The sequence below is a fragment of the Zeugodacus cucurbitae genome, chromosome 2, assembly GCF_028554725.1.
Source record: "Zeugodacus cucurbitae isolate PBARC_wt_2022May chromosome 2, idZeuCucr1.2, whole genome shotgun sequence".
Taxonomy (NCBI): Eukaryota; Metazoa; Arthropoda; class Insecta; order Diptera; family Tephritidae; genus Zeugodacus; species Zeugodacus cucurbitae.
In genome coordinates, this window is record NC_071667.1 from 605,727 (window position 1) to 631,110 (window position 25,384).

At 36.3% G+C, this 25,384-nt stretch overlaps 4 protein-coding genes across 6 annotated transcripts; 3 read left to right on the forward strand and 1 right to left on the reverse strand.

Moving 5' to 3' along the window:
- Window positions 1–1,343: 1,343 nt before the first annotated feature.
- On the forward strand, window positions 1,344–9,287 carry LOC105208397 (tensin-1). Its single transcript, XM_011178210.3, has 2 exons — window positions 1,344–4,178; window positions 5,169–9,287. Exon 1 carries the CDS (start codon window positions 1,362–1,364, stop codon window positions 4,131–4,133), a length of 2,772 nt encoding a protein of 923 aa, XP_011176512.2. The 5' UTR covers window positions 1,344–1,361; the 3' UTR covers window positions 4,134–4,178; window positions 5,169–9,287.
- Window positions 9,288–9,971: 684 nt separating this feature from the next.
- On the forward strand, window positions 9,972–10,907 carry LOC105208396 (mediator of RNA polymerase II transcription subunit 28). The gene has a single exon (XM_011178209.3). It carries the CDS (start codon window positions 10,260–10,262, stop codon window positions 10,794–10,796), a length of 537 nt encoding a protein of 178 aa, XP_011176511.1. The 5' UTR covers window positions 9,972–10,259; the 3' UTR covers window positions 10,797–10,907.
- A 107-nt stretch (window positions 10,908–11,014) lies between these two features.
- On the reverse strand, window positions 11,015–18,012 carry LOC105208390 (mucin-4). 3 transcript variants are annotated; one of them, XM_029037800.2, is made up of 6 exons: window positions 17,820–18,012; window positions 16,513–17,579; window positions 13,174–16,459; window positions 11,973–13,117; window positions 11,459–11,902; window positions 11,015–11,400 (listed from the first exon to the last, which is right to left on the reverse strand). In XM_029037800.2, exons 2-6 carry the CDS (start codon window positions 17,500–17,502, stop codon window positions 11,176–11,178), a joined length of 6,090 nt encoding a protein of 2,029 aa, XP_028893633.2. In that variant the 5' UTR covers window positions 17,503–17,579; window positions 17,820–18,012; the 3' UTR covers window positions 11,015–11,175. The 3 variants fall into 3 exon arrangements, with proteins under 3 accessions (XP_028893633.2, XP_011176500.2, XP_028893631.2); XM_011178198.3 differs by having other exon boundaries at window positions 17,794–18,012; XM_029037798.2 differs by having other exon boundaries at window positions 17,720–18,012.
- A 540-nt stretch (window positions 18,013–18,552) lies between these two features.
- LOC105208391 (transcriptional regulator ATRX homolog) lies at window positions 18,553–23,833 on the forward strand. Its single transcript, XM_011178200.3, has 4 exons — window positions 18,553–18,708; window positions 19,186–21,156; window positions 21,324–22,202; window positions 22,267–23,833. The coding sequence occupies exons 2-4, from the start codon at window positions 19,302–19,304 to the stop codon at window positions 23,370–23,372; spliced, it is 3,840 nt and encodes a 1,279-aa protein (XP_011176502.2). The 5' UTR covers window positions 18,553–18,708; window positions 19,186–19,301; the 3' UTR covers window positions 23,373–23,833.
- The last annotated feature ends 1,551 nt before the right edge of the window (window positions 23,834–25,384 follow it).

A 25,384-nucleotide genomic window follows, 5' to 3' on the forward strand; every position in this document is an offset into this window, starting at 1 on the left:
AATTCTATACTCCTACTCGCTATATATGTACATACATATATACATATCTAAAGATGAGGCAAACAAGCTTTGAATATTGAATATTGCTTTTACTGCTCACGGCGAACATCGTATACTTATATACACATTCATATATGTACATATGTATGCATTTAGATACATTTAATACCAACGTGTATAGACACAAGCACACTAGTGCGAACAAATGTACTCGAGGCAACCCACCAATGTCGACATATAGTATAGATCGAGCGCGGAAAGTGGAGAGTGTAATTGCTTCAGTCTACTTATGTCAGTGAATCGCTACACGTAAAGAAAGCTATGACCTAAAATTGATAAACTGAATTGTGCTTGGATTCACAAAACGTTCTAAAATTGAGAATCGAACAAACAAATAACATAATCAAATAAGAAGAGGATAAGTAGCAGTTATACCAGTTTAATGAGGGATCTACACACATCATGAACACATTAGCACTAAACCGGGATATCGGATTTGACCGCGTCAGAAAGGCTTCGCTAGTCATCTCTGCGTTACGCAGTACCGCGCCAATTGGAGATTTCAAGGTTCGCCTGGTCTACATCCACTCATTAAACTTTACGCGCTCGATCTATACTATATGTTGACATTAGGTCGTCCTAGTACTCTCAGTTTAGGTCGTCCTTTTCTTCGTCGGTCGCCAGAGGCAATGAATCGTACATTTTGCATTTATTCCAACGCAGCCTCATTTAATCAATTCGCGTACTCACTTCGCCTACGCGTGGGCGTTCAAATCCCGTCGAATTTGTTTTGGTAGAGCAAACCGAAGTGGGCTATGACAGACCGTTATTTTTAAATACACACAGATGAACTTCACCAACTCGAAGTTCTCCATAACTCGAACTGAATTGGAAATAGAACTCACATTTCATACAAATTAATTTTCGTAACTCGGAAGCCTCTCTAACTCGAAGTTTTTTTGTGGATTATAATGATTCGAGTTAGGGAAGTTCAACTGCAATATGACGCGTTCATAACTCCTTTTCCCGCAGAACCCTTCAAATATATACATGAACAATCATATAAAAGTTGCGGTTTGTAATAAGATTGATGCAACCAGGTGGTGTTTTCAATACTTTTTCAGTGTAGCAATAAATGCTTACAAATAATCAAGCTGCCAACCAGTCGCAGTGAAGCTAAGAGATACATAAGTACATACCCATACACAGATTGCGTTAAGGTATTCGTGTATGTGAGTGGGTCGTTCACAACAAACATGTGAGTACACACCTATTGAAATGTACATATAGTATAACATTCGTTGTATGTGTGCTAACAGTTAGCGGCTAGATGCCAACATCGGAGTAGACTACTACGCACAATGAATCAGTCTTGTGAATATTCGCGAACTATGCGGTCGCCATATGATGATTTTTCAATCGTGTCGGATAGCGGCGAGGAAGGTATTAGGAATAACTACAACTATGATAATCAAAACTATAGTTGCACCATACCATATCACGCCCGTGAAAATTCGTTACCATTTAGTTACGGACAAATAAATAAGACGTCAAGATCACTGCGCAGTATTGGTTCCGCTAATGTAAGCAGCGGACTCCATCACTCTCAACATGATGTTAATGCTGTCTCCAGTGACGCCATTGATTTCGGGTTCGGTTCAAGTTCAACGCCGTTAAAGGCGGATGTAAATTACTGCATGAACACTGATCTTCATTGCGGTACCAATTACAACAACGCAAGCAACAGCGGATTAACAGCAACATTAAGATCGACAACATCAACCACTGCAAAAACGTCGCCATCGGGAAGTAGCACAGAGGCAATAGGTACAATCAAAACGCAACCACGGCTTACGAGTCCAATATTGGTACGTAAAACGTTGAATAGCCGATCGCCTACGCGCAATGGAGCTACCAATACCAATACTATCGCCAACACATACCATTACAAATATGGAAACGACAATGACAATACTTTCGGCGCTCCGGTTTGCATGAGCAGCGGTGTACACAGCAACACTTTAAAAAGCAAATTCAACAGTGACAGTAATGGTTATAGTAAAGAATTGAAAAACAATATCGACAACAGTAGCAAAACTCAAATTTTCAGAGACAATAATAGCAACAAATTTGGGGTTGGCGATGTTGTCGACGGAAGCGTGAATGTGCGGAAAATACATCCACGCGATGATTTTGAAGAATTATTGCGTGAACGTCGAGAAAAGGTTTTTCGTGAACATTACCGATCGATGGGATCAACGCCAACTTCCAATGGAATCAATGGAAACAGCTTTGATACCTCGGCTAACTCTCAGAAATTTAACTACGATTTCGAATTTCACTTAAATGTTAATGAGGCACCGCCTCCACCACGTCGGGCCCATACCATGGACCGAACGTCGCTACAACAACTGCAACAATATCGCACTCGCGACATTCCAGTTGCACCCGAGTTGACTGCGCCAATTGTCAAACCGTCGATTGTGGAACGTAATTACCACACAATTAGCTCCTCTACTACTGGTAGCAAAACATACGAAACATGCGCTCCTACTCAGCAACATTCACGAATATGTCAGCAAATTCCACCGCATCAACCACAACATCGACATCGACATGAAATTGACACGCTTTATAGTACGGTGGAGAAGCGTACATTAAAACCGTCGCAAAGACAACAGTCGCTATCACCTACTCCAACACAAGCACAACAACCGATTCGACCAGCAGAGTACTCCACATATGGAAATGGAAATGGAAATAATCGGAGCTCATTGGGAGCTGCCGTTGTTGCTCGTAGTCGCAACGACTTGTCGACACCAATTTATGCCACTTCTACTAAGCAAATCACCACAGCTGCGAGAACATATCACAATACATCAGAACAACCAGAATTGTCGGTAACAGATCACCCATTGGCAACATCATTGTCGCTGCCAATAGGCGCTGCTTCGACTACAACTGTAAATGAGTTTGACGCTGGTAAGATTTCACCATCGCTTGTCGCACGCCCCGAAACGCCAGCGTTTCCAGTTACACCACGTACACCACATGGTGCTTACAATGGACAAAACAGTCCTATGGGCTATTCACATAGTCCGGTCTTGCAGCATACGGACCTAACAAAAGGAAAATCAATGCTCGACTTGCACAACTACTCGTCGGAGACCATTTACCGGTCAAGTTGCCGTCCACGTCTCGACTCCAACATGTCAATGGTAAATAGCGAACCACAAGAGGTTGCTGCACATCTGGTCAAATTTGCCAAAGATTCTTCAAAATACTGGTATAAGCCGAATTTGTCGCGCGAGGATGTCGTTTTATTATTACTACATGCTGAACCAGGTACTTTCATAGTTCGTAACTCCACCACTTACAAGGATAACTATGGTTTAGTTGTGCGGGTATACCAACCACCCCCAAACAGTGAACTCACAGGCCAACCCGACGATTTAGTGCGTCATTTCCTTATAGAACCAACAAAACACGGTGTACGCTTAAAGAGTTGCGCCAATGAACCAGTTTTCACATCGCTTTCAGCTCTTATCTATGAACATTCAATCAACAAATTAGCCTTGCCATGTTTGTTACGCATACCCGAACACGATTTGGTGCCATCATTAATTGAACCGACTAGTGCTCAAAAGCAATTGCTAACCCAGGGCGCCGCCTGTAATGTGCTGTGGCTGTACTCGTGCGACACTGAATCACTAACTGGCGAAGAGGCCATACGTAAAGCCATACGACAATTGTACACTCATGATCGGCTGCCTATACCAACAGAAGTACACTTTAAAGTCACGCAACAGGGAATTACACTTACCGACAATACCAGAAAAAAATTCTTCCGAAAACACTATCCAGGCGACAGCATCTCATTTTGCGCCATAGATCCAGATCACCGTCTCTGGGCAATCCAATTGGCGGAAGAAGATAGCGGTGCCAATAATAGTACCTCGACCGCAGCGCTAAAGAAGACAATATTTGCGTTTGTCGCGCGGAGTTCGCCCAAGTCGAAAGACAATCAATGTCATGTTTTTTGCGATTTAGACATTCATCAACCAGCCTCGGCCATCGTGTCATTCGTCAATAAAACATTACCAACAGAAAAAGAACGTAACTTTGTGCTCTGAAATCAGATGTATACAGACCATAGAACAACTTGGACAACGGACAAAGTAAGAACAAAACTAATTTATTCATTAACTGAAAACGATCACACCTGTGTCCAGGCATACATATACCTACATACATATGTACATACATGACCCGATCTTTTTTTTAGTGTAAATTACACATGCATCATTACGTACTTACTTGAACTAACCCAAGTTTTAAGAATATCATATTAGTAAAGTTATTCAAAGTTTACATACCGATATAAAAGGCTGCGCACTGTGTATATATAAATCTATAAATATGGATGTCTGAAAACAAGTGTGTTATATCTCTACTAATGTTTTCCTTTTCAATTTATGTGAAGATTTCGTAATTAATTTTTATTTGTTTACAATTTTCAATTAGCATGTGTAAGGATGAACAAAACATGTACATGTAAATAGTATATGTTCTATAATATATACATATATACTACATACATACAGATGTACAGTATAATGATACTCGGTGGACCAAATACAATGTTATACGTATATTCATGTGAATATTTTTCTTAAAAACATAGCATAAATACATGTATGTATGTATGTATATATGTATAGCGAGCGATTTGAACGTATGACTACATCTTGGTTGGTCATGATCTAAATTTTGAGTGTACATATTATTTATTTAGAGAATTATTCCCACCATAGACAATTCAAATTTTTAATTTAAAAAATGAGAGAAAACTAATTTCACAGGTTGATGATTAAGAAAACTCGTCCAGGGTAATTTAAAAACTGGAACTGTAATAGAAGTGTCTCGTAATTACTTTTTTACATGCTGATATTGTAATTTTTTACTACTTTCAATATAATATATCTCTAGCATTATGTGCCTATGAATGATTTTTATATGTAGCATGCATCTTTATCTAAGAGTATACATACATACATATTTGTATATATAAATATATATGAATATACTTTTAAAATTTATTATTTATTTTTATTAAAAAAATACTATTAATTTAAGAATAATTAACATGTTTTCCTTTTGATCTACAGTTATCCAAGTATCTATACATTGACCAAACAACCCAAAATAAATAGAGAGGGAAATCAGATATGCACATGTTATACACATTATACCTGAATTTGAACTTAAATGGCAGAATAGCGGTATTACGACTGGGAGATCTACTTACAAAAAATTGCATCAGCTCAAAATCACTTAGAATTTTGTGGATATACATATGTACATATATACATATGTATATTCAATCAGCTTGGGTACAGCTCGATATTGAATATTCCAATACATACATATATGCAAACGCAAGTGCATACATACATATGTGTGTAGTATACATATTTTGTACATGTATGCAGGTTTGTATAAACATACGTTTTTATTTATTTTTTTGTTTATAACTTTTGTACATAACTTTCACTTTAATTTGATTTATCTTAAGTGACTTAACCTTTCTTATATTAATCAAATTGAATAAACTCTTAAAATGGTAACAAAAATAAAAGAAACCTATTCTTTCAAATCTGTACATACATATGTATGTACCTTTAAGAAAAAAAACACAGAAAGGATGTCAGGATTCATACAAGGTCGCATGCCGCCCTGCTGGTCTATCGTTATAATAACAAGTAAGGAAAGTAAGGAGGTTCGGATGCAACCGAATTTTATACTCTCGCAATTTATTGATATAGTTTTATTAAGATAACTCACAATTTGACCCATATATTCGGCATAAAGTCCAATAGAATAACGAAAATCTTCATATATAGTATATGAGGGCTGAGGTAATTCCTGGACCGATTTCACTATTAAGCCCATCGTATTTTTGAAAAACCTATAATTAGGTTTATACGAGCTAGGGGAAGTTATGAACCGATGTTAATCATTTTTGGTACAGAGACACACTATTAGAAGAAAAAGATTCCCTCTGAATTAAATTAAGATATCTGAGAGATTTACCGATATTTTCGGTGAAAAATTACCCTAAGGCACTGAATTCTTCATATTCGATATCCGGGCATAGAAAAGTTATAGTCCGATTTCAAAAAAAAAAATCAGTGTGAAGAAAATGGTATTCCTTTCCACAGTTCCCTTATACCGAGATGCTGATGAGTGCTCTCAGAGAACAGGAGTGTAAGTCGAGTAGAGTATTTCGTGGCTGTCTGTTGCGATTGCAGCTTTTCGACGTCGAACCTTCCTTGTGTTTGTTGACAGGCATTCTTTGCTGCACAGAGGCGGGTGCGTATCTTCGCTGCAACCAGATAATGGTTCGAGTCTATATTTGGTCCTCGGAGCGTACGCACGTCTAAAACACTGGAGACATGATCGATTTGGTTACGCGTGTTTCGATCAGGAGACAGCCATGTTACTTGGTGAACTTTCTTGTGCTGGAATTTGGTACTACAGACGACTGGACGTGTCCGGACCGGGTCCAGGTGCATGCCCTCAAATCACAATCCTTAAAACGTTTGCAGGGGTCGTCATCAAAAGGGGGGTTTCTCTTCCGAGGCTTTCGTCGAACAGTGAAGGAAAGCGAGGAGTGGCGCGTCCATGGTCACTTTGGTATATATGACTCTATATCTAACTCTTTTAGTTTTAGGTGTTACAAACAACTGTGCAACATGTTGCGAGAGTATAAAAATGAATGTTTCTTTAGCGAGATGACTCACTTTTTATAATAATTTAATAGGCAATAATAAGCCCAGATGAAAGAGCGATCCCAAAAATTGAGTTTAAGAAGTATTTCGACGATTCGTAGAAGCGCTGGCATATGGAATGGGGACTATTTTGAAGGCGACAACATTAATGTAAACGAATAAATAGTATTTTTTAAACGAAAAATATTGTTTGAATACACCTCGTATATACATATGTACATGATAACATATGCTGTTTAAGTTCCAAGTTGACCAAACTTTTAATAAATTCACTCTCATTTTGGACAGAATAAGTATGTATGTTGTCATTGTTTCTAGGGCTCGTGTGTGTTTACAAAATAAACTACTTAAATGTTACTTATCTCATTTAACGAACATATTTTATTTAGTTTTATGCCGAATTTTCGGTAAATGTGTACTTGTTTTAGAGAATTTTAACAAATGGCAAACAAAATGGTCAAAAATAATTTAATTTTTGTGTAAATTGCTTTTCAGACAGATTATGTACAAATTAATGTACATATGTACTATATGTACGTACATATTTACGAAAATTTCAGCAAAACATTCCATATCGAGTATATAGGCAAAGTTTTATCTTATCTAAGGAAGAAGGCATGAACAGTGAACACATCTCTCATTTCTCTCTAAAGTTCACATATGCATACATATGAACACATATATATACATATATATATGTTATTAATAATGTAAATATGTAAAATTTTAGTCCAACTGATGGGTCGCTCACTCCTACTCTCATGTTTGAAATTTATCAGTATGAGTGTTTATATGTATGTACATATGTAATTTAATAGTATCGTTTCGCTGCCAATGTAATGGATGAAAGTTGTAAAATCTGAACCGAGATGAAACCAACATTTTTTCTAAACTTATCTCAAGGTCATAGAATATTTTCATTGTTTTTGTTTTTTAATAATTATTCAAATCAAATGAAAAGTTAGAATGGTAATTGAAACATGACGTCACCTATGCTTCCTGAACTCAAACGACAAACATTTGCAAACAGCTAGGTGTTTAAAGTTAAAATAAAAATGTAAAATATTAGTATTGTTAAAATTTTGAGTATTAAGGTGTAAGGTGTAAGCGCAAACGTTACCAAAATATTTAAAATAATATACACATATTCCCTTCTTATCGCTTACGGTGTCGGTTCTGTCTGAAAAAGAAAATCGAAAACTCGACCAAAGGGTGATTTAATACACCAATTTTAGTGTATTAAATTGTCAATTGCATATCGTTTATAAGTATGCTTCCATAGCTCCATCAAAGTAGCGAAACAAATTTTGAACTTTATTTTGACAGCCAATGAACAAAGTTGCAAAGTAACAAAGGTAAATAAAACAAGTTGGAAAGGCTAAGTTCGGGTGAAACCGAACATTTTTGGAAACTACTAAATCTCTTTAATTCAGTAGGGAAAAACACCAGAAACCTTAAATTTCATGGCAAAGACGTCACAGAAGAGCTGCAATAAAATTTGTATGCAAAATTTAAAATGGACGTGGTTCCGCCCACTTATGAGGGGAAAACCAAATCTCAGAAACTCTTTCACCAATATCAACGAAATTCGGATTTTCTTAGCATCCTAATGCTATACTCCGAAATCGGTTCAAGACCACGCCTGCTGTCTTTATACTACAATTTTGAAGTCCATATAATTCGTTCAACCTACAATATATGAGTTAAGCACTAGAAAAGATATCGGAACAAAACTTTGCACAAATTTGTATTTCTAGTGAGACATAACCCGTATAAAAATCACCGAAATCAGACAATAACTTTTCAAGGCCATAAATCTCGAACATGAGGACCACGGAGTTTGCGGCTGGTTTTTTATTGAAAATATCCGTAAATCTCTCAGATATTCCAAAGAAACTCAAAGGAGATCTGTTATTTCTAATAGTGTGCCTCGGTTCCATTGTTTATTGCACGATTATATAATATATATATATGCATGTACCTATATATAAAGAAAAATTTTTAGTGAACCGAGTAGAAGACTACATCAATAAAATATTTGTATGATACGACCGACTGTCATCATAATTGCAAATGGAGTAGAAGATAAAAAATAAAAGGTGTGATTGCGATGTTTCTATTAAAATTTAATTATATAAGTTTTCTTTGGAGATAAACAATGAAATGAAAATTTATAATTAGTATTTAGTTAAGAACTTCCGATGCAGATACCTGTATAGAGGATTATATTGCCATTTCAGCTAATGAAATATTAATTGAATAAACGTGTTTTGTAGAGAAATAAAAAATATAAACAATATTCTAAAAACCATGTTTTCGTACATAAATATATTATTATACATGGCAATGGCATGGCATTTCAATTGTATAGTTCGCACGAAGCGGATAATAATATTTCCACAATAATATTGCAAAACTTTTAAATAATATAACAAAGTACTGACATTTGGATGTAACATTTGAAAAATAAATAAAATCATAGCACATTGCAACAGACTGCAAAATTTGGGTAAATTCTCTGTATTTCAAAATTTATTAAATATATTGTAACGAAAATGGTACCAGAACAAACTAGAATCAACAATCGAAATCGATAGCTTGCCAAATTTATCCAGACATCGATATTCGTAGTTGCCAGAATGTGGCGATGTATCGCTTACAATCGACTATATAAGGGCTGTCGGACTGGCAGCAAGACACAGTTCTGATAAGAGAGTTATCCAGTGAGGACAATTCTAAAGGGAGAGTTGTCGAGCAAAGTGTAAACAAGTTATAAGTTAGAGTTGTAAAGTAGAGTATTGAGTAATAAAGTGTTAAGTTATAAGAAATTAGAAATAAAGATTAGTGTATAGCCATTAAAGTGTGACTTTTATTTGACCATCCAGTGATCGAACTCAGGGTAGAGTTTCAGCGTTAACGACAGATTTTGGATATCCGTTACAATATGTATAATATGTTTCCAGTAATTTTGTTTAACATGTATAAATGTCCATACGTGGTATTATTCTGAATATACATATGTTCATTTAAATATAATAACATATTTGTGTCGTCCGATGTACAATATAATAAAGTGTATAGTGGCTATAAAAATCTAAATCCTAAAAGCAACACTGTGTTATTAAAAATAATAACAAAAATTACGAAAGTTGAATGAAAACGTGTGGCAGCATATTAGTTGTATATTTTCTAAACTGGGTTCATAATAAGGATATCATTATTGAGTACTCTCTTACTCTCATATACTAATTTGTATAATTTTTCAATACTTGTATGCTTTGTTCAGTGATAGATCACAAAATAAAAATGTTGTATTTTGCTTTTGTGACGTCATAACAAAATCAAAAGAGTGGCGTATTGCGAACTCTAGTTTAACTTAAAATTTAATCAAATTTTCTGTCTGTGGCAACATTGAAATATACGTGATTTAATTCATTGAGTTTAGTAGATTTGTTTGCAATTTTTATAATGTCTTCTTCAAATAACGACAATAGCAATCTGATGGATGAGTTTGAGGAAGCTTTCCAAGCATGTCTTTTATCTTTGACTAAGCCAGAACCCAACACAGGGACCAATAAAGATGAAATCGAATTGGAAGTACAAAAAACTACAAATCGGTTTATTGATGTTGCACGGCAAATGGAGGCATTTTTCCTTCAAAAACGTTTCCTTGTTTCAACTTTAAAGCCAGATATGTTAATAAAGGATGAAAATCAGGATTTGCGTAATGAGATTGCCCGCAAAGAACAACTACTGAATAAACATTACAGTCGGTTAGAGGAATGGAAAGCTTGTTTATCTGATATACAAGCAAATCAAGGAGCACACAACAGACCCATAGGAGGAATAGGGGGTTCGGTTGCTGCCATTGGAGATTCATCGGGTGCAGCGATGACAGGAATTGCAGGTCCCGGCAGTTTGAATGTCTCACAAGCTTCAAATAGATCTGGTTCTGGAGGAATGCTAGGTAGCGTACCAACATATGGTGTGCCTAGACGATTTTAACACTATAGTCGTAATTAGCCATAACAATTTTTTTAAATTAACTTAATTTCCAGTATATTTAATGAAACTTTCTTCAAAAACGAATAAAGCGCTTTAGTCTAATAGCTCAACTGTAAAGATAAAATTAAAATGACTGAAACCACCTTTGCATTGTTACTATTATAACATTTACTAGAACTATGATAGTTTTGAACGTAAACTTCTTATCAAAAGAGTAATTGCTTGTACATTATATGTATTTTAGCTATTATGTCGATTACTAATTAATGGTTTCTTAAGTTTATAAGATGTCTTGTATATACAAATCTTTTTGTAAGTTTTTTTTTTTCATTTTTCAAATTCATGCACAAAACAAGATTCCTAATAATAGCGCTCTCTTTTAAGAGTTACTGCTACCACAGTTCTGCGTTGCGGCATTTGACTTGTCCTCGCTCTGATTTGAAATGTTCACAGCAGTCCCTGTATGTGATGCTAAGGAAACCACTTTCATATTTTGTAGTGTTTTCAGGTTTAACGTATTGCCTTGAAAATTTGGCGAAAGGAATATTTGTCCACCGCCCTGTACAGCTAATACCACACGTCCAACATTTGATGCTTTCACGCCCTGATTGTTATCAATATTTGATTAACTAGAACACGTACATATGCTGATTAAAAAGTACCTGTTGAGATGAATTCTTAACAGAGACTAGCTGCGTTTGTGACTGTGTTGAAATCTGTGTAGAGGGCTGCAATTGATGGGTCATTGGAACCGATTGTTGCGGCTGTTGCAACCGTATTGTCTGCCCGCTAGAACCGAGCACTACAGTCTTTGGTAAGTTCATCGTAGTCGCATTGTTGCCTGACTCATTCCCGTTATTTACACCCGAAACCCCTGTTATTGCAGAACCGGTAACTAGATTTCCTACCGATAGGTTTGCTATACGTTGTTGAACTGTCGGTCCATTTGAACCTACAGTTTTCCCTGATGCTTGCATCTGTTGAACTCGCAATATTTGATTTCCCATTATTACAGTTTGCATTTGAGCTCCTTGATGAGTAGCAGTAACACCAATGTTACTACCATTATTTGTGGACGTTGAATTAACTATCTTATTTTGTTGCACCTGAAAGATATTACATATTGTATTTACAGATTAATATGAACTTATAATACTATTTTAAGCATCAACTTACATTTCGCTGTAATTTTAACGTTTGTCCACCAATTACTACACCAGTAGGAATCTGTTGTACTTGTGCTGAGCTTCCAACATGTTTAGCTATATTTGTAGAAGGCTTTGCAGCGAAAACCACTTGTTTACCTTGTAGGCTAGTTACATTAAAACTATTTGAAACACTTCCAATGTTAGACGTATTTTTGATTACACGTATATTGCCCCCTGCCGTTGCATTAGTTAATGAAGCCGTGGTCACTCCAGCTTTGCCGAGTACTTTGGTTATCTGAGGTGTAGTCATTTGTCCGCCAGCCGATACGAAGATTCGTCCAGTACCTCCGCTTACAAGTGTGGTTTTTGTTCCCGTATTCACGCCGTCAGTTGTTTGCGTTGTCGCAGGACGATATGCATTAACATTTCTTGGTTGTGATACAACGGTATATGTATTTGTATTCCCGGTTGATGTTACAAGTTGGGGCTGTTGTTGCTGTGAAATATTGGATGTGTGAACATTTTTAACTATTGCGCCAACACCGCCACTTAGGTTTGTTTTCACTGAAATATTGCTACTTTGCTTTTGTAACAAACTCTCCAGTGATATTATTTGGCCAGTGGAAGTGGTGAGAATACGAGTTCCACTCGCTGTTGTACCTACGGAATTGTCACTAGCAGCTATTGTCATAGTTTGCTGTTGCTGCAGAGGCTGTGAATTCGTCGAACCAGCCTTTAATATACGTGGGAGGCCTTGGGCCTGCGAAACCATCACAGCTAGAGCCTTATTGTTCGCTTGATGTCCAACTACAACGTCGCTAGTTGCTACCGTCAAGGGTTGAGCACGCGAAACAGCTTGATTAATTTGTGATTGTGTGCATGTGGTCGTTGAATCACTGGAAACGACATGAACGGACTTTAATTGGATGCTTTGTTGTTGCTTTATGTTTTGAAGAAGAGTTCTCTGTTGTTGAGAAGTAAGATTTGTTGTATTTATAGTATGTACTTTTTCCGCTAACGATGACGTTGAAGAGGTTTGTGAACCAACAGATGCAGCTCCACTAACAACGGTTTTGTGAACAATTCCTAAATTTGATGTTTGCTGCATATAAACTTTTTTACCTATTGGTTGTGTATTTAGACTACCAGATTGAGGAACAACAGCACTATTTTCTGAAAAAAAAACATATTTCACTATAAAAGCTTATAACTATGATATATTAAATTACTTAAAAGTGTAGACTTGTCAATGACACGATGTTGCGGATTCGATACCGGCGATAAGGGTGAAGACTTCTTCACAACAATCTGCTGATTTTGCTTGTGTTGCAAACTTGCAAATGTATGTGGAGACATTTTTATAAGTGTAGAGCCGCCAGCTGCAGAAACCATCGATGAAACGCCAAAAGTTTGCGTGCCACTACTACTACTCATAAGCGATATATTACTCAAGGATTTGGTTTGTGGGGTTTGAACCCGGGCTGTTCCGATCCCACCACCTCCCGTCACAACACGATGACCGATAACATGAACAGGAGGTTTTCTGGAAGTAACAACCGTTCCAGTTGATGCAGATTGCAAAATTGATTTTACTCCACCGCCACTGATACTTGGCACAATTCGAATGATATTTTTTCCATGAGATTTGTTTTGTTGTACTTGTTCTGGTGACAAAGTTTCCACACCAGAAACTAACTTCGTGTTATCCATGTAAATCGTGGTGGAACCATCCGTGGAAATTGATGAAAGTGGTAGGCTTCGCAAATTTGTTTCTTTGGTCATTATATTGGGAGCTTCAACGTCAGTGACATTCGAAATTGAATTTGACATGCTGATCGGAATGATGAAACCTTGTGTATGCTTCTGTTGTTGCTGCGTATAAACTATATTTTGTTGTTTAAGCACTTGCTGTGAAGTAGATCTAGTTTGCGATGTCACGCTTAATGTAGGCTGACTCTTTATTTGATTGATAATAATAGGCTTATTTAACGCCACTTTTTTGCCACTGAAAGTGGCACTAAGAGATGAAGGCTGTTGTGATGCTAGTGAAACGGATGCACCTGTTGACGATGTAACAACTGTCGCATTGGAAACGTGTACTGTTTGAAGACCAGATGGTGTAGCAACAATGATTGGTGTAGAGTTGACATTTCCCGTTGTTAATGTTGTTAAATTGGACTTGATTGGTGACATAGATAAAGTTAACTGTTTATTGACTTGATTTTCTTCGGAAACCACATCAGTTACAGTTGTATTTTTTGGAAGAATTGCCATGCGTTGTTGCATTCTTTGGAGTTGAGGGACTTGCGTATCAATACCACCATTGTTATTGATCTGTCGATGCTCTTGATGTCGTTGCGACTGGGATTGTACAGTTGTTTTAAGTAAAGATTTCTGCTGTTGATGCGGTATGTTGTACTTTAATGGTGGGACAGGGAGCGAACGATTCACCGATGGTTTAGTTATAACAAGGGGAATTTTCTGTTGCGTTATGGCACTTTGACTACTAACAATGATTGGGTTTGCTGGTACTAATGCAGGCATCGAAAAAGCGGCGCTAACTTTTGTGTTTGTGCTTGCTGTGCTCATAGCTCCTCCATTAGGCTCATCCTCACATGTAATTAGACCAGAATTTGAATCATTAAGTTCTGAAGTTGGTTTGCCTATTGCGACCTTTGTTTTAGTTTTACGATGTACTACTTTTTTGGATTTTCCTACCCCCTGACTTTGCTGATGTATTCTTTCAAAATCATCTTCGCTTCGATTTCGGTGCAGATAGATCCAAATTTTACGCTTCGGATCATAACGCACACATGGATCATGTTCTGTGTGCATGCGATCCAAAGCTCCGCTGACCGTTGTTTGCAGAACATTTTCACCTTCCTTCAAGTTTATATATTGAGAGCTCTTAAGCAGTTCGGCAATATCGGCTCGAGTGCCTTCACCATTCGGTAAACGAGCGGTTGCATCACGAACTAATGTTAAAATGGTGACAAAATTTGGACGATTTCCAATCATCATACTATGTCCACGGGCCTTGGTTAAAGCATACATTTGTGTGTATATTCCTTTCACTGGGCCGACAACACTTTCATAATCATGCATACGGTAAGTGTAGGCGCGATGCGGTTGTTCAAAACGTTCACGTTCCTGTCGTTGGAACTCAACAATTTCCTCGGGCGTAGCTGCACAAACCGTCCATGTTGTAGGACAGCGTGGTGGAGGGGGTGGCGATACACCACCATCAAATGCTACTGGAGTATCGTCTATTTCGTTAGACGGGTGAGTGGTATTATTTATTTTAATATTATTTGAAGATTCCTTAGCATCAGCTGTGATTACTTGGCTAATAGCTGTCGGGGCTCTATCCGAAATTTCCCGACGTTGCAACCAATAAAAGCACAATTTAGAAAGGCGGGTGTCAGAATCTCGACCCGCTCCTATCCACTGAAAAATATTTTGTTGGGATTTGAATTCCAAATATGGAACATATTCGTCTGGTTGATCGGAAAAGTCTCCAGCCAAAAAATTTATAGCAGATGTTAATAGTGCTGACCAGTTATCAGACTGAGCATACCAATCATTTAAAGCAGTAATAGGATTCCGTAGCCAAACATCGATACGCATACGTAGTTCATTGTATTGCATTCGGTGATGAGGTGTAGCACAAAACAAATCACGTATAAGCGAAAAGAAGCATGCATGAGTCTCCTGTATTAGTTCAGTTGATTCACTAAGAATCGTTGGATTATTACTTTTCGGTGGTGAAGTCATTGGTTGATTTTGTCTTTTTATTGGTGTTACAACTGCTCCGGTTGAAGACAAAATATTTGTTGCATTGCAATTTAAATTTGATCGGGCTTTTTCTTTGACAGGTGTTTTGTTCATTTTTGAAAATATAGACTCTAACTTGGGTATATTGTGTTCAGCTGAAGTACTTGCTCCAATATTTTCTGCCAACGGATATTTACCCTGAAAGTCAACGCTACTAGCGTCTTCCTTATGGGGAGTTTGCAAAAGTTTATGTGGAGGCACTTCAGTCGGTTCAATTGTGGGTAAAACCACTTCGTTTGAAATTACGAAGCTTGGTAAACCCTCCTCGCAGCTACCATAGGTCTCAACTTCTTCTTGTTGAAGTTCAACTTCTCCATCCAGTATATTAAATGGAGCACCATCTTCAGGAAGAAATGGATGCTGCATAGTGCCATTTGAATGTTCCGATAAACGCTGTTGAAATTGTTCTCCCTGTGGTTCTTTTAGGTTTTTTGAAATTGTCTCAGCCGAATTATTATCTAATTTGATCTCTATTTCTTTCTTTCCAGATGTGCCAGCATATGTATCATTAGTCGTAATTGGTACTAATGCTGGAGGATCACAATAAGATACAAGTTTAGGTTTCGATTTTCTTCCGATAAGTTTGCTCGCGCCAAAAAGTTGTTTAAAATTTCCACCCAATTGTGCCCTTGCACACACATCTCGCAATCGTATATCGGATGTTTCAAAGTCTGGTAAAGTCTGGAATTTCAAAATATTAGTCATATGTAAGCATAATAAACATAAATAAATACCGGCTCTGTAATTTTTCGTCTCTTGTGTTCCCGTATATACGATCTAAAATTTCTATTTGATAATTTATATTGTTTCGTATTCTGGTCACTGCGTATCACATCTTCATCAGACAGATTTTTTCTTCGCTTAAATAACGTACTGAAAATTAAGCGATCAGAACCAGAAGCCGGTAATTTCAAAACAGATGGTATTTCAGACTTCAAATTGCAATAACTGTCATCTGTAATAGTTTCAACGGAGGAACCGTCCTCTTCATCAGCACTTAAGTCATTTGTTTTAATACCCAATTGATCTGTTATATGATCCAATTCTTTTCGAACACGTTTTCGACAACGTACAGAACATAATTTTGTGTCAGCATGGAACGTGTTTTGTTCGCGCTTTGTATTACGTTCTGTCCGAAGTATACTATTTGGGGATGATTTGTAAGCAGTTCGCAACAAGCGTTCTCTAGACAAGAACAATTCTTTTGCTAGTTGACTAACCCGTTCACATCTTTGAAATCGTTGTTCACGTCGACGAGATTTTGAAATGTTTTGGCGTAGACGTAAAACGTCAGGCCTAAAATTTCCACCTTCCAATTCTTGTTGCAAGTCACAAAGAGGAGAGTGACCAAATCGCATTAATTCTTCATTGAAAAGCATTGATAAAGTTCGCCGTATCTCCAGAGATGTCTCTTCAGGACTAAGTATATTGGTGAAATCCGGTAAATGTCTCTCCACACTTGCTCGAATCAATTCAGGAATATTATTCCATGTTTCTACTGAAAAAAACTCTTGGAAGATTTTCCTATTTTCACATAAACCTCGAGGCAAACGTATCACTTCGTGTGTGATTTTAGCTAGTTCAAGTGTATCCAACAGCGAATCATTCACGTCTGAACTAGAAGTTGAAGAGCTCATACTAGAACTGCTGCTAGAATTCGTATCGCTATCTTCGAGTGCACCACCAGAAGCACTCATCTCTGAATCGGACATTGCGTTGCTCATATCCTGTTTTATCCGTTGCGATATAGTCACAATACTTTTTATTTTAATATCGCTTTATCAGAGTTTTGATTATTTCACTGTAACGTATAAATAATACAAACAAAAGTTGTCAATTAATTTCTCTATACCAAGAAGGGAAATAAATCTTTCAATGAATGCAAAAGTTCTTGCATCATCGTTTGCTTTTTCACAGCAAATATGGGTCTATTGATTGTACCTCATTTAAACGAAAACAAGAAGTTTTCCATCAAAATTATTTAATTTCACTTCCCTTCAACTTCAAAAGCTCACCTATTGCAAAATAATATAACATTTACCCACGTTTTTTACCCTAACGCTCACTGAATTTAACTTTGACTCAATTATGTCTACGTCGATGTTGCCTTGCGAGCAATGCGGTTCCCTCATTACAAATTTTTTCCTCATCTGAACATTTTTTCAGTTTTTCAATTTATTATTTTTCGGACACAGCCTCTCATTTCTAAACTATTTCAATTTCATAAAGCATTGAACATACCATGAAATGACATTTGATTGTCAACTGCAGTACATTCAGTTCTAGTTAAAATTATATTTTGGCGAATTCACAGATTCGATTATTTTATATCAAGTGTTGCATCCCATGAACACAGCCGATTCCAGTTTCTAGTAAACCAAACAACAAAATGCAAGGACGTTATAAAAAATTAGAATGGAAATTAGAATTTCTTAAACTGAAGATATATTTATAACATGCAATAACATAAAATGTATTCCTGATCCAAACAGGCTAAGATGACCAAAAGGACAGTGAATCCGAATATGTAACAGACTAAACGTTCACATATGCTTAATGTATGTCCTGCATGCCAAAAATTCCCAAGTGATTCTAACAACCGTTTTGAATACTTTTAAGGAATGTTGTTGATATTACGGCCCTTAGCCGGAATGTTTAAACATTGTTTCATAAGAGAGAAAAACTTAAGAATATTTCGTTTTAAAATCGTTAAAAATTTAAATTAATTAAGGCCCAGAAAAATATTGGTAAGATATTATTGTGAATAATTGATTTTCTCGGACACGCGAACGCTCAACTGGAAGTATACTCACGAAACACATCTTGTCGTTGATCTGTGTATACCTGCAAAGTTACAAATTCCGATTTTTAGCGGCGTTTGATTATTTGTGTTTTTAAGAAGGGATCGTAGAAAAATTCTTCGCAAAAACGTAAAAGATAAAATTAAATGATATTTTCTTTTCTTAAATATAAATTATTAGAATATATGGGACGCACATTCCTATTTAGTTCGGGAAAACTGAAGATTTAATTCTTCAAAAAAAGTAAAAAGTAATTTTGCTAGCAAATATGCACATACCGCCTATCTTGGTGCGTTTACATTTTTATATACAAAATTCTTTTGAAAACTTTAATGTGGTACATTACGATACGAATTAATACTGCTAAAGAGAGACTTCCGTTTTCCCACGATTAAGTGTTTTGTGCATTTACCAATCTTTGAGTAAAATTTTAAATGTAGTAACTCGTTAAAAACTTGCTTACATCAGAAAGAAGGAACAGATAGTGAGAACCAGAAAAAACAAGTAGTTTGGATTGGATGCAGGACAATGCTGTCAAGAAATATTTACAAACCATTTTTTAAATAATTTGCTTGCATATGGATTAATATATTTTTTTTTTTTCAGATTGGAAAAAACTGATGTTTTCGTTTACGGTGGAAAATTGATCACTATCTAAGGACTGGTGAAAACTGTTTGAATAACAGGAACTACGTGGTTTATTTGTTTGTAAAATAGCATCTATGGGCCAAGAAAAAGTACACTCGGATTCTGATGCAAATTCAGCGGAAGACAGTAATATTCACAGCGCAACGACCAATAATAAAGTTAACTCCAAATTTGATCCCGAAAATAAGGATAAAAATGAATCTGATTCCCTCAGCGCAAGAAGCACAAGAACCCGTTCATCGAATATATTATCTTTAAATACAAACTCTGAAAAAATAGCGCCTCTGCAAAAAACTGGAAATGAATTCAAAGTGCGTGTTGTACCTTTAGAAAAACTATTGGAGAGACCAATAGGGAATAAAATTAAAGAAAATAATAAACTGATATCGGAAACCCAGTCAAGGCGATTGCCTGACCGCAAGAATAGAAATAATTGTACATTAATAGAGTTGAGTGACAGTGAGGATAGCGTAGGAGACCAGGAAAAAGAAGTATCAAAACCAAAAAAAATTAAATCGCTTTTTGCAAAATCAGGCGAGTTGGCGCAAGACGAAAAATCGAATCCTTTTGACGGAGTACTGCCCCGCATCAGGCAGTGTACTGTTCGCATAAAAAGGACAATTTTTCCAACATCTTCAAGTCTCTTAAATCAAAATTCGACTATAACTAAAGTCAACGGTGGAGATAAAACTATAAAAAATCAAAGCAAGGAAGATCTTGGTTTTAGTAAAAAGAATCCATACCTCGAAAAAAAGTCATCAGCATCGATTAGAAAACTAGTTATGAATTCTGATTCAGATGAATCAGACTCGGTTACATTTGAAAACGTTAACAACTTTGACGATCATTCTGAAGTGGAGTCGGATGACAAAAGTAGTGATAGTGAAGTGATACCAGCACGCAAAAAGAGAGTTTTTAATAAAAGAAAGAAAAGTAGTGATGATGATTCCGACTTTACACCACAACCCGTTCCGAAAAAGCGTGGACGACTCCGTCGTGGTAAAGATAGTAGTGATGATGATGATGGTGATGACAAGCGAAAGGGAAAGGTCAAAAAGGATGCTAAATCAGATGATGAAGATGCTGATGAGAAAAATAAAAACAAGCGCAAACATATCCGAAAAATAATAAAAACCAAGGATCTCGACATTACCACAAAGAATGCTACTAAAGAGGAAGAAGAGCGACGCAAACGCATAGAGGAACGTCAAAAATTATATAATCAAATATACGAAAAGCCGGAAAATGTTGAAGTAACGGAATTAGTACTAGACTTTGATGAAGATACTAAGAAACCATTGTTGGAAGTAGATAGAGGCATTCTAAAAAAATTAAAACCTCATCAAGTAGCAGGTGTTAAATTTATGTGGGATGCTTGCTTTGAAACCATGAAGGAAGCTGAAGATAATGCTGGTTCTGGTTGCATTTTGGCTCATTGCATGGGTTTGGGAAAGACATTACAAATAGTCACTCTGTCGCACACTTTATTAGTAAGTTCAAGTCGAACAGGAGTAGAACGTGTATTAATAATAACACCATTGAGCACCCTTAATAATTGGGCACGTGAATTCCATCACTGGATAGCATTTGCTAATAAACGTAATGTGGAAGTATATGATATGTCCAAGTACAAGGACAAGCCAACAAGAATTTTTAAACTAAAAGAATGGTTCGAAGAGGGCGGCGCATGCGTTATAGGTTACGATATGTACCGTATATTAGCTAACGAAAAGGCAAAAGGTTTACGCAAGAAACAACGTGAAACATTGCAGCAAGCGTTAGTCGACCCGGGCCCAGATCTAGTTGTTTGTGATGAAGGTCACTTACTGAAAAATGAGAAAACATCCATTAGTAAAGCAGTTACTAAAATGAGAACTAAAAGACGAATTGTTCTGACTGGTACACCACTTCAGAACAATCTTAAAGAATGTAAGTACTCCGAAAAGCACAATTTCACAAAATAAGAAAATATAAAATACAGTAACGTTTGAACAATATTTCTGGTGTCAAATTTGAAAATAATTTCTAAATACAATTATTTTATTTGCATAATAGCATAAATATAGAAGTCTCCCTTCTTTGATTTTACATTACAGATTATTGCATGATTCAATTTATCAAACCAAATCTTCTTGGAACATATAAGGAGTATTTGAATCGTTTTGTGAATCCTATCACCAATGGTCAATATACAGATTCGACCGAGCGAGATATTCGCCTTATGAAACATCGATCTCATATTTTGCATAAAATGCTGGAAGGATGTATTCAAAGGCGTGACTATTCGGTGCTGGCACCATATCTGCCTCCTAAGCACGAATATACTGTTTATACAACTCTTTCTGATCTGCAACAGCAGATATACGAATATTACATGACGACTCAGAGGGATCTTAGTGGTTCTGATATTAGTGGAAAGGGAGCGCGTTTGTTTCAGGATTTTCAAGATTTGCGTCGCATATGGACTCATCCAATGAATTTACGAATGAATAGTGATACGGTTATACGTAAACGACAGCAGGCCAATGAATCGGACTCTATGGAGGATTTTATTGATGATGATGATGATGATGATGTTGAGAGTGTTACCGGTTCGGATACGTCTGTAGATTCATCGAAATCATTCGCCAGCGGTGGTGGTGGGGGTGGCAGTGGAAATGGTGGTGTACAAAGTAGAAGTAAAGTTGCCCGTTCGTGCAGTCGCAAGCAGATAGATAAAGATAGTGATATTGAAGAGTTGGAACCGCCGCAACCAGAAGCTGATCCGTCAGAATGGTGGAAACGCTTTGTTGAGGAAAAGGAGTTGAACAATATACATCATTCCCCAAAACTGGTGATACTAATGAACTTGTTACAAGAATGTGAAGTTATTGGCGACAAACTTCTTGTGTTTTCGCAATCCTTGCAATCTATTGATGTCATCGAACATTTTTTGTCATTAATAGACAGTAAAACTCGAGGATACGAATATGAAGGCAAAAATAATTAATTTTTACAAATATAAAGAATTTATTTATTTAATAATTTTTCTATTTTTAGGTGATGTCGGTGATTTCAAAGGTTACTGGCAGCCGGGAATTGATTATTTCCGTCTTGATGGCTCATGCTCCGTGGAAAGTCGTGAAGCTATGTGCAAGAAGTTTAACGATGTTAACAATTTACGTGGCCGTCTGTTTCTTATTTCAACTCGTGCGGGGGGCTTGGGTATAAACTTGGTTGCAGCGAATCGTGTTGTAATATTCGACGTATCTTGGAACCCTTCTCATGACACCCAAAGCATTTTTCGAGTTTATCGTTTTGGTCAAGAGAAACCGTGTTATATTTATCGCCTAATAGCCATGGGTACAATGGAGCAGAAGGTATATGAGCGTCAAGTAGCAAAACAGGCAACAGCTAAGAGAGTTATAGATGAACAACAAATTTCTCGCCACTACAATCAATCTGATCTACAGGAACTTTATACTTATGAATTGAAACCAGCAAGTGAACGTGAAATACCTATTTTACCAAAAGATCGCTTATTTGCAGAACTGCTCAGTAAACACGAAACGATGATATTTAAATATCATGAACATGACTCACTTTTAGAGAATGAAGAAAGCGAGAATCTTAATGATGCTGAACGCAAGGCTGCTTGGGCGGAATATGAAGCAGAAAAGACACGTAGTGTCCAAACTGCCCAATATATGTCATATGATCGAGGTGCTTTTGGTGGTCAGTTAGGCAATTCGACTGGCGGAGTAACCTCCAATCGTATTTTTGGTTTTCGCTCAGATGTACTGCTTCAGTTACTCAATATGAAGATCGTAAAGGATCATCCGGAAATAACGCATACACAAGCTCTACAGCTTGTTCCCACATACTTGCAACATTTATATACCGAAATGAATAACAATAATCCTACAATGTATAAAGAGCTGTTATCATTACACGCAACACTTGCTCACCCAAGTGGAATGTATATGAGTCCACTTTTATACGCAAATCAAAATCCGAATGCAGCAGGATATTACCAATCGTCCAGTGGACAGGGTGGACAACAGGTGCCAGCTGCAGGAGAGAACTCACAAGCCACTCCATCAGGTGCAGGATTTAGTACTGCCCCACCTGGCTTCAAAGAGAATGAGGTATACGAGATTGATTAAGTGGAGATTTCTTAGAAAAGATTCGCTCCGTTCTGGCTTAATATTTATGAATAACTAATGCACAGAGAATGACGAACGATCTATATTCTGAATGTAAGGAGGCTCTGAATAAATTGTATACATTTGTGTTTGGAAAGTTTACAGTCCTGATTGTATCGGTACTTGCTCTTAGTTGTAGTGACAAATATGTAGTTGCCCCCATGAGCACACTAATTATATGTTATATATATTTTAAAAACACCATCTTACAGAGTACGTAGAAATATCTCCGAAGATAGAATGTTTAAGTTTACTTTGCATTGAGGTTAATTATAAGAAAATACATATATTAATAATACATAAATATTCGTACATAAGCACCTTATTTTATTATTATTATTTTTTTTTCAAACACAAAATTGCAAGCACATAAAATCATTTGAGTGACTTTATTCAATAAATAACAGAAACAAGAAAATGTATATAGCGAATATTTCAATTATTTAAGTTCATATATTATGCATACGTCCATGGTAATCATGGTAACAATATAGATATCGGATGGAATATTCTTGAGATACATAAAGAAATTTAAAAAATGACAAATATGGTTTATGCATCGGTCATAAGGTACTAGTCCTGAGCAGATTTGAAAGTCTTCTCTTACTAGTTTTTGTTTTTATAGCAACTTTTTATTGAAATTTTGCAAATGAATTCAATATACGACAAAACCGTGAATGGATTGCAATCATATTTAATAATTCATTAGATTCATTAAATTATGCTTCATAATCGAGATATTTAAATCAACACAAATCGAATTAATACAAATCACTATATTAATTATATCAATGCAGTGGAAATACATACATATGTATCAATTGTAATAGTTTTTACTACTGATTGATATAATGTTAATGGAAATATTCTTACTCAATTAGACATTTTTATTCAGAGATATGAGAGAAAATGTAATATATTTGCTAGAATATGAAGAAAACACAAGCAGAGGTCTATACTCGAGAACATTTCGAATATATTTAGGTGAGACATGGAGGTCCGTAGAGGAATTGTTGTGCTAATTTTTATTCCAGTGTTATATGGAAAGTGTGAGTGTTTGGGATCCGATTTCATTAATTTTCAAAACTTATCGTAAGGCTGCTAAAAAACTTTAGGACAAATTTTCTAAATAGTCGACTAGTTGTTGAGGTATGAGATTTCACACAAAAGTGGGCGGTGCCGCGCCATTATCCGAATCACACGCTGGGTTACGTACATTCAAATTTAATTCTTCTGTGGACTTTTTATGCGAGTTAACGCACTTCAAATAGTTTTATGACAGGTGTGTTACTATGTCAGGACATTGTTCTAACTGCATATGTAATTTGGTAAAAATAGGACCTTGCCATTTAGAGCTACACAATTAAAAAAAAAAAAAAAACAATATCCCCTTTTGATACGGAATTTTAATAACATCATGTGTCAAAAACCATACCTCAGGAACTATTCGACCGATTTCAGTGAAATTTAGTACATAATACTCTCTTAACACCCTGATGACACGGATGAAAAATAGTGAAATCGGTTCACAACCACGCCTATTTCCCATATAACTCAATTTTGAATTCCATCTGATTCGTTAACTTTATAGCATATACATTAGGAACCAAAGAAAATAGCGGAATTAAATTTTACACAAATACTGTATTTGAGGTGTGGCATCACTTGTGGAGAAATTGTCGACATCGGTCTATAACTTTTCAAGGCCCCGTATATCGAACATGAAGAACTCAGTGCCTAGGGTTACCTTTCCGTGATAAAAATATGTCTTCTTCGATCTTCGTCTTTCGGTTATATAAGGTTTTTCTATTGCGTATAACCAAAGGCAACGGAATGGATTTGCACTTGTATCAAAATTTTGAAAATGTATTTGTGCAAAGTATCTTAAAACTCGTACACAGAGGATCCATGTCTGCATAACTGCAAAATAATAAAGAATGGTGTTACAAAACGATGTCGAAACGTAGGTACTC

Coding starts and splice junctions, on each gene's coding strand:
- LOC105208397 (XM_011178210.3), top strand. CDS start 1,362: ATGAATCAGTCTTGTGAATATTCGCGAACTATGCGGTCGCCATATGAT.
- LOC105208396 (XM_011178209.3), top strand. CDS start 10,260: ATGTCTTCTTCAAATAACGACAATAGCAATCTGATGGATGAGTTTGAG.
- LOC105208390 (XM_029037800.2), bottom strand. CDS start 17,502: ATGAGCAACGCAATGTCCGATTCAGAGATGAGTGCTTCTGGTGGTGCA. Junction 16,460..16,512: donor GACGAAAAATTACAGAGCCG/GTATTTATTTAT, acceptor TTGAAATTCCAG/ACTTTACCAGACTTTGAAAC. Junction 11,903..11,972: donor CGTTAAAATTACAGCGAAAT/GTAAGTTGATGC, acceptor AATATCTTTCAG/GTGCAACAAAATAAGATAGT.
- LOC105208391 (XM_011178200.3), top strand. CDS start 19,302: ATGGGCCAAGAAAAAGTACACTCGGATTCTGATGCAAATTCAGCGGAA. Junction 21,157..21,323: donor TCAGAACAATCTTAAAGAAT/GTAAGTACTCCG, acceptor TTTACATTACAG/ATTATTGCATGATTCAATTT. Junction 22,203..22,266: donor TCGAGGATACGAATATGAAG/GCAAAAATAATT, acceptor TTCTATTTTTAG/GTGATGTCGGTGATTTCAAA.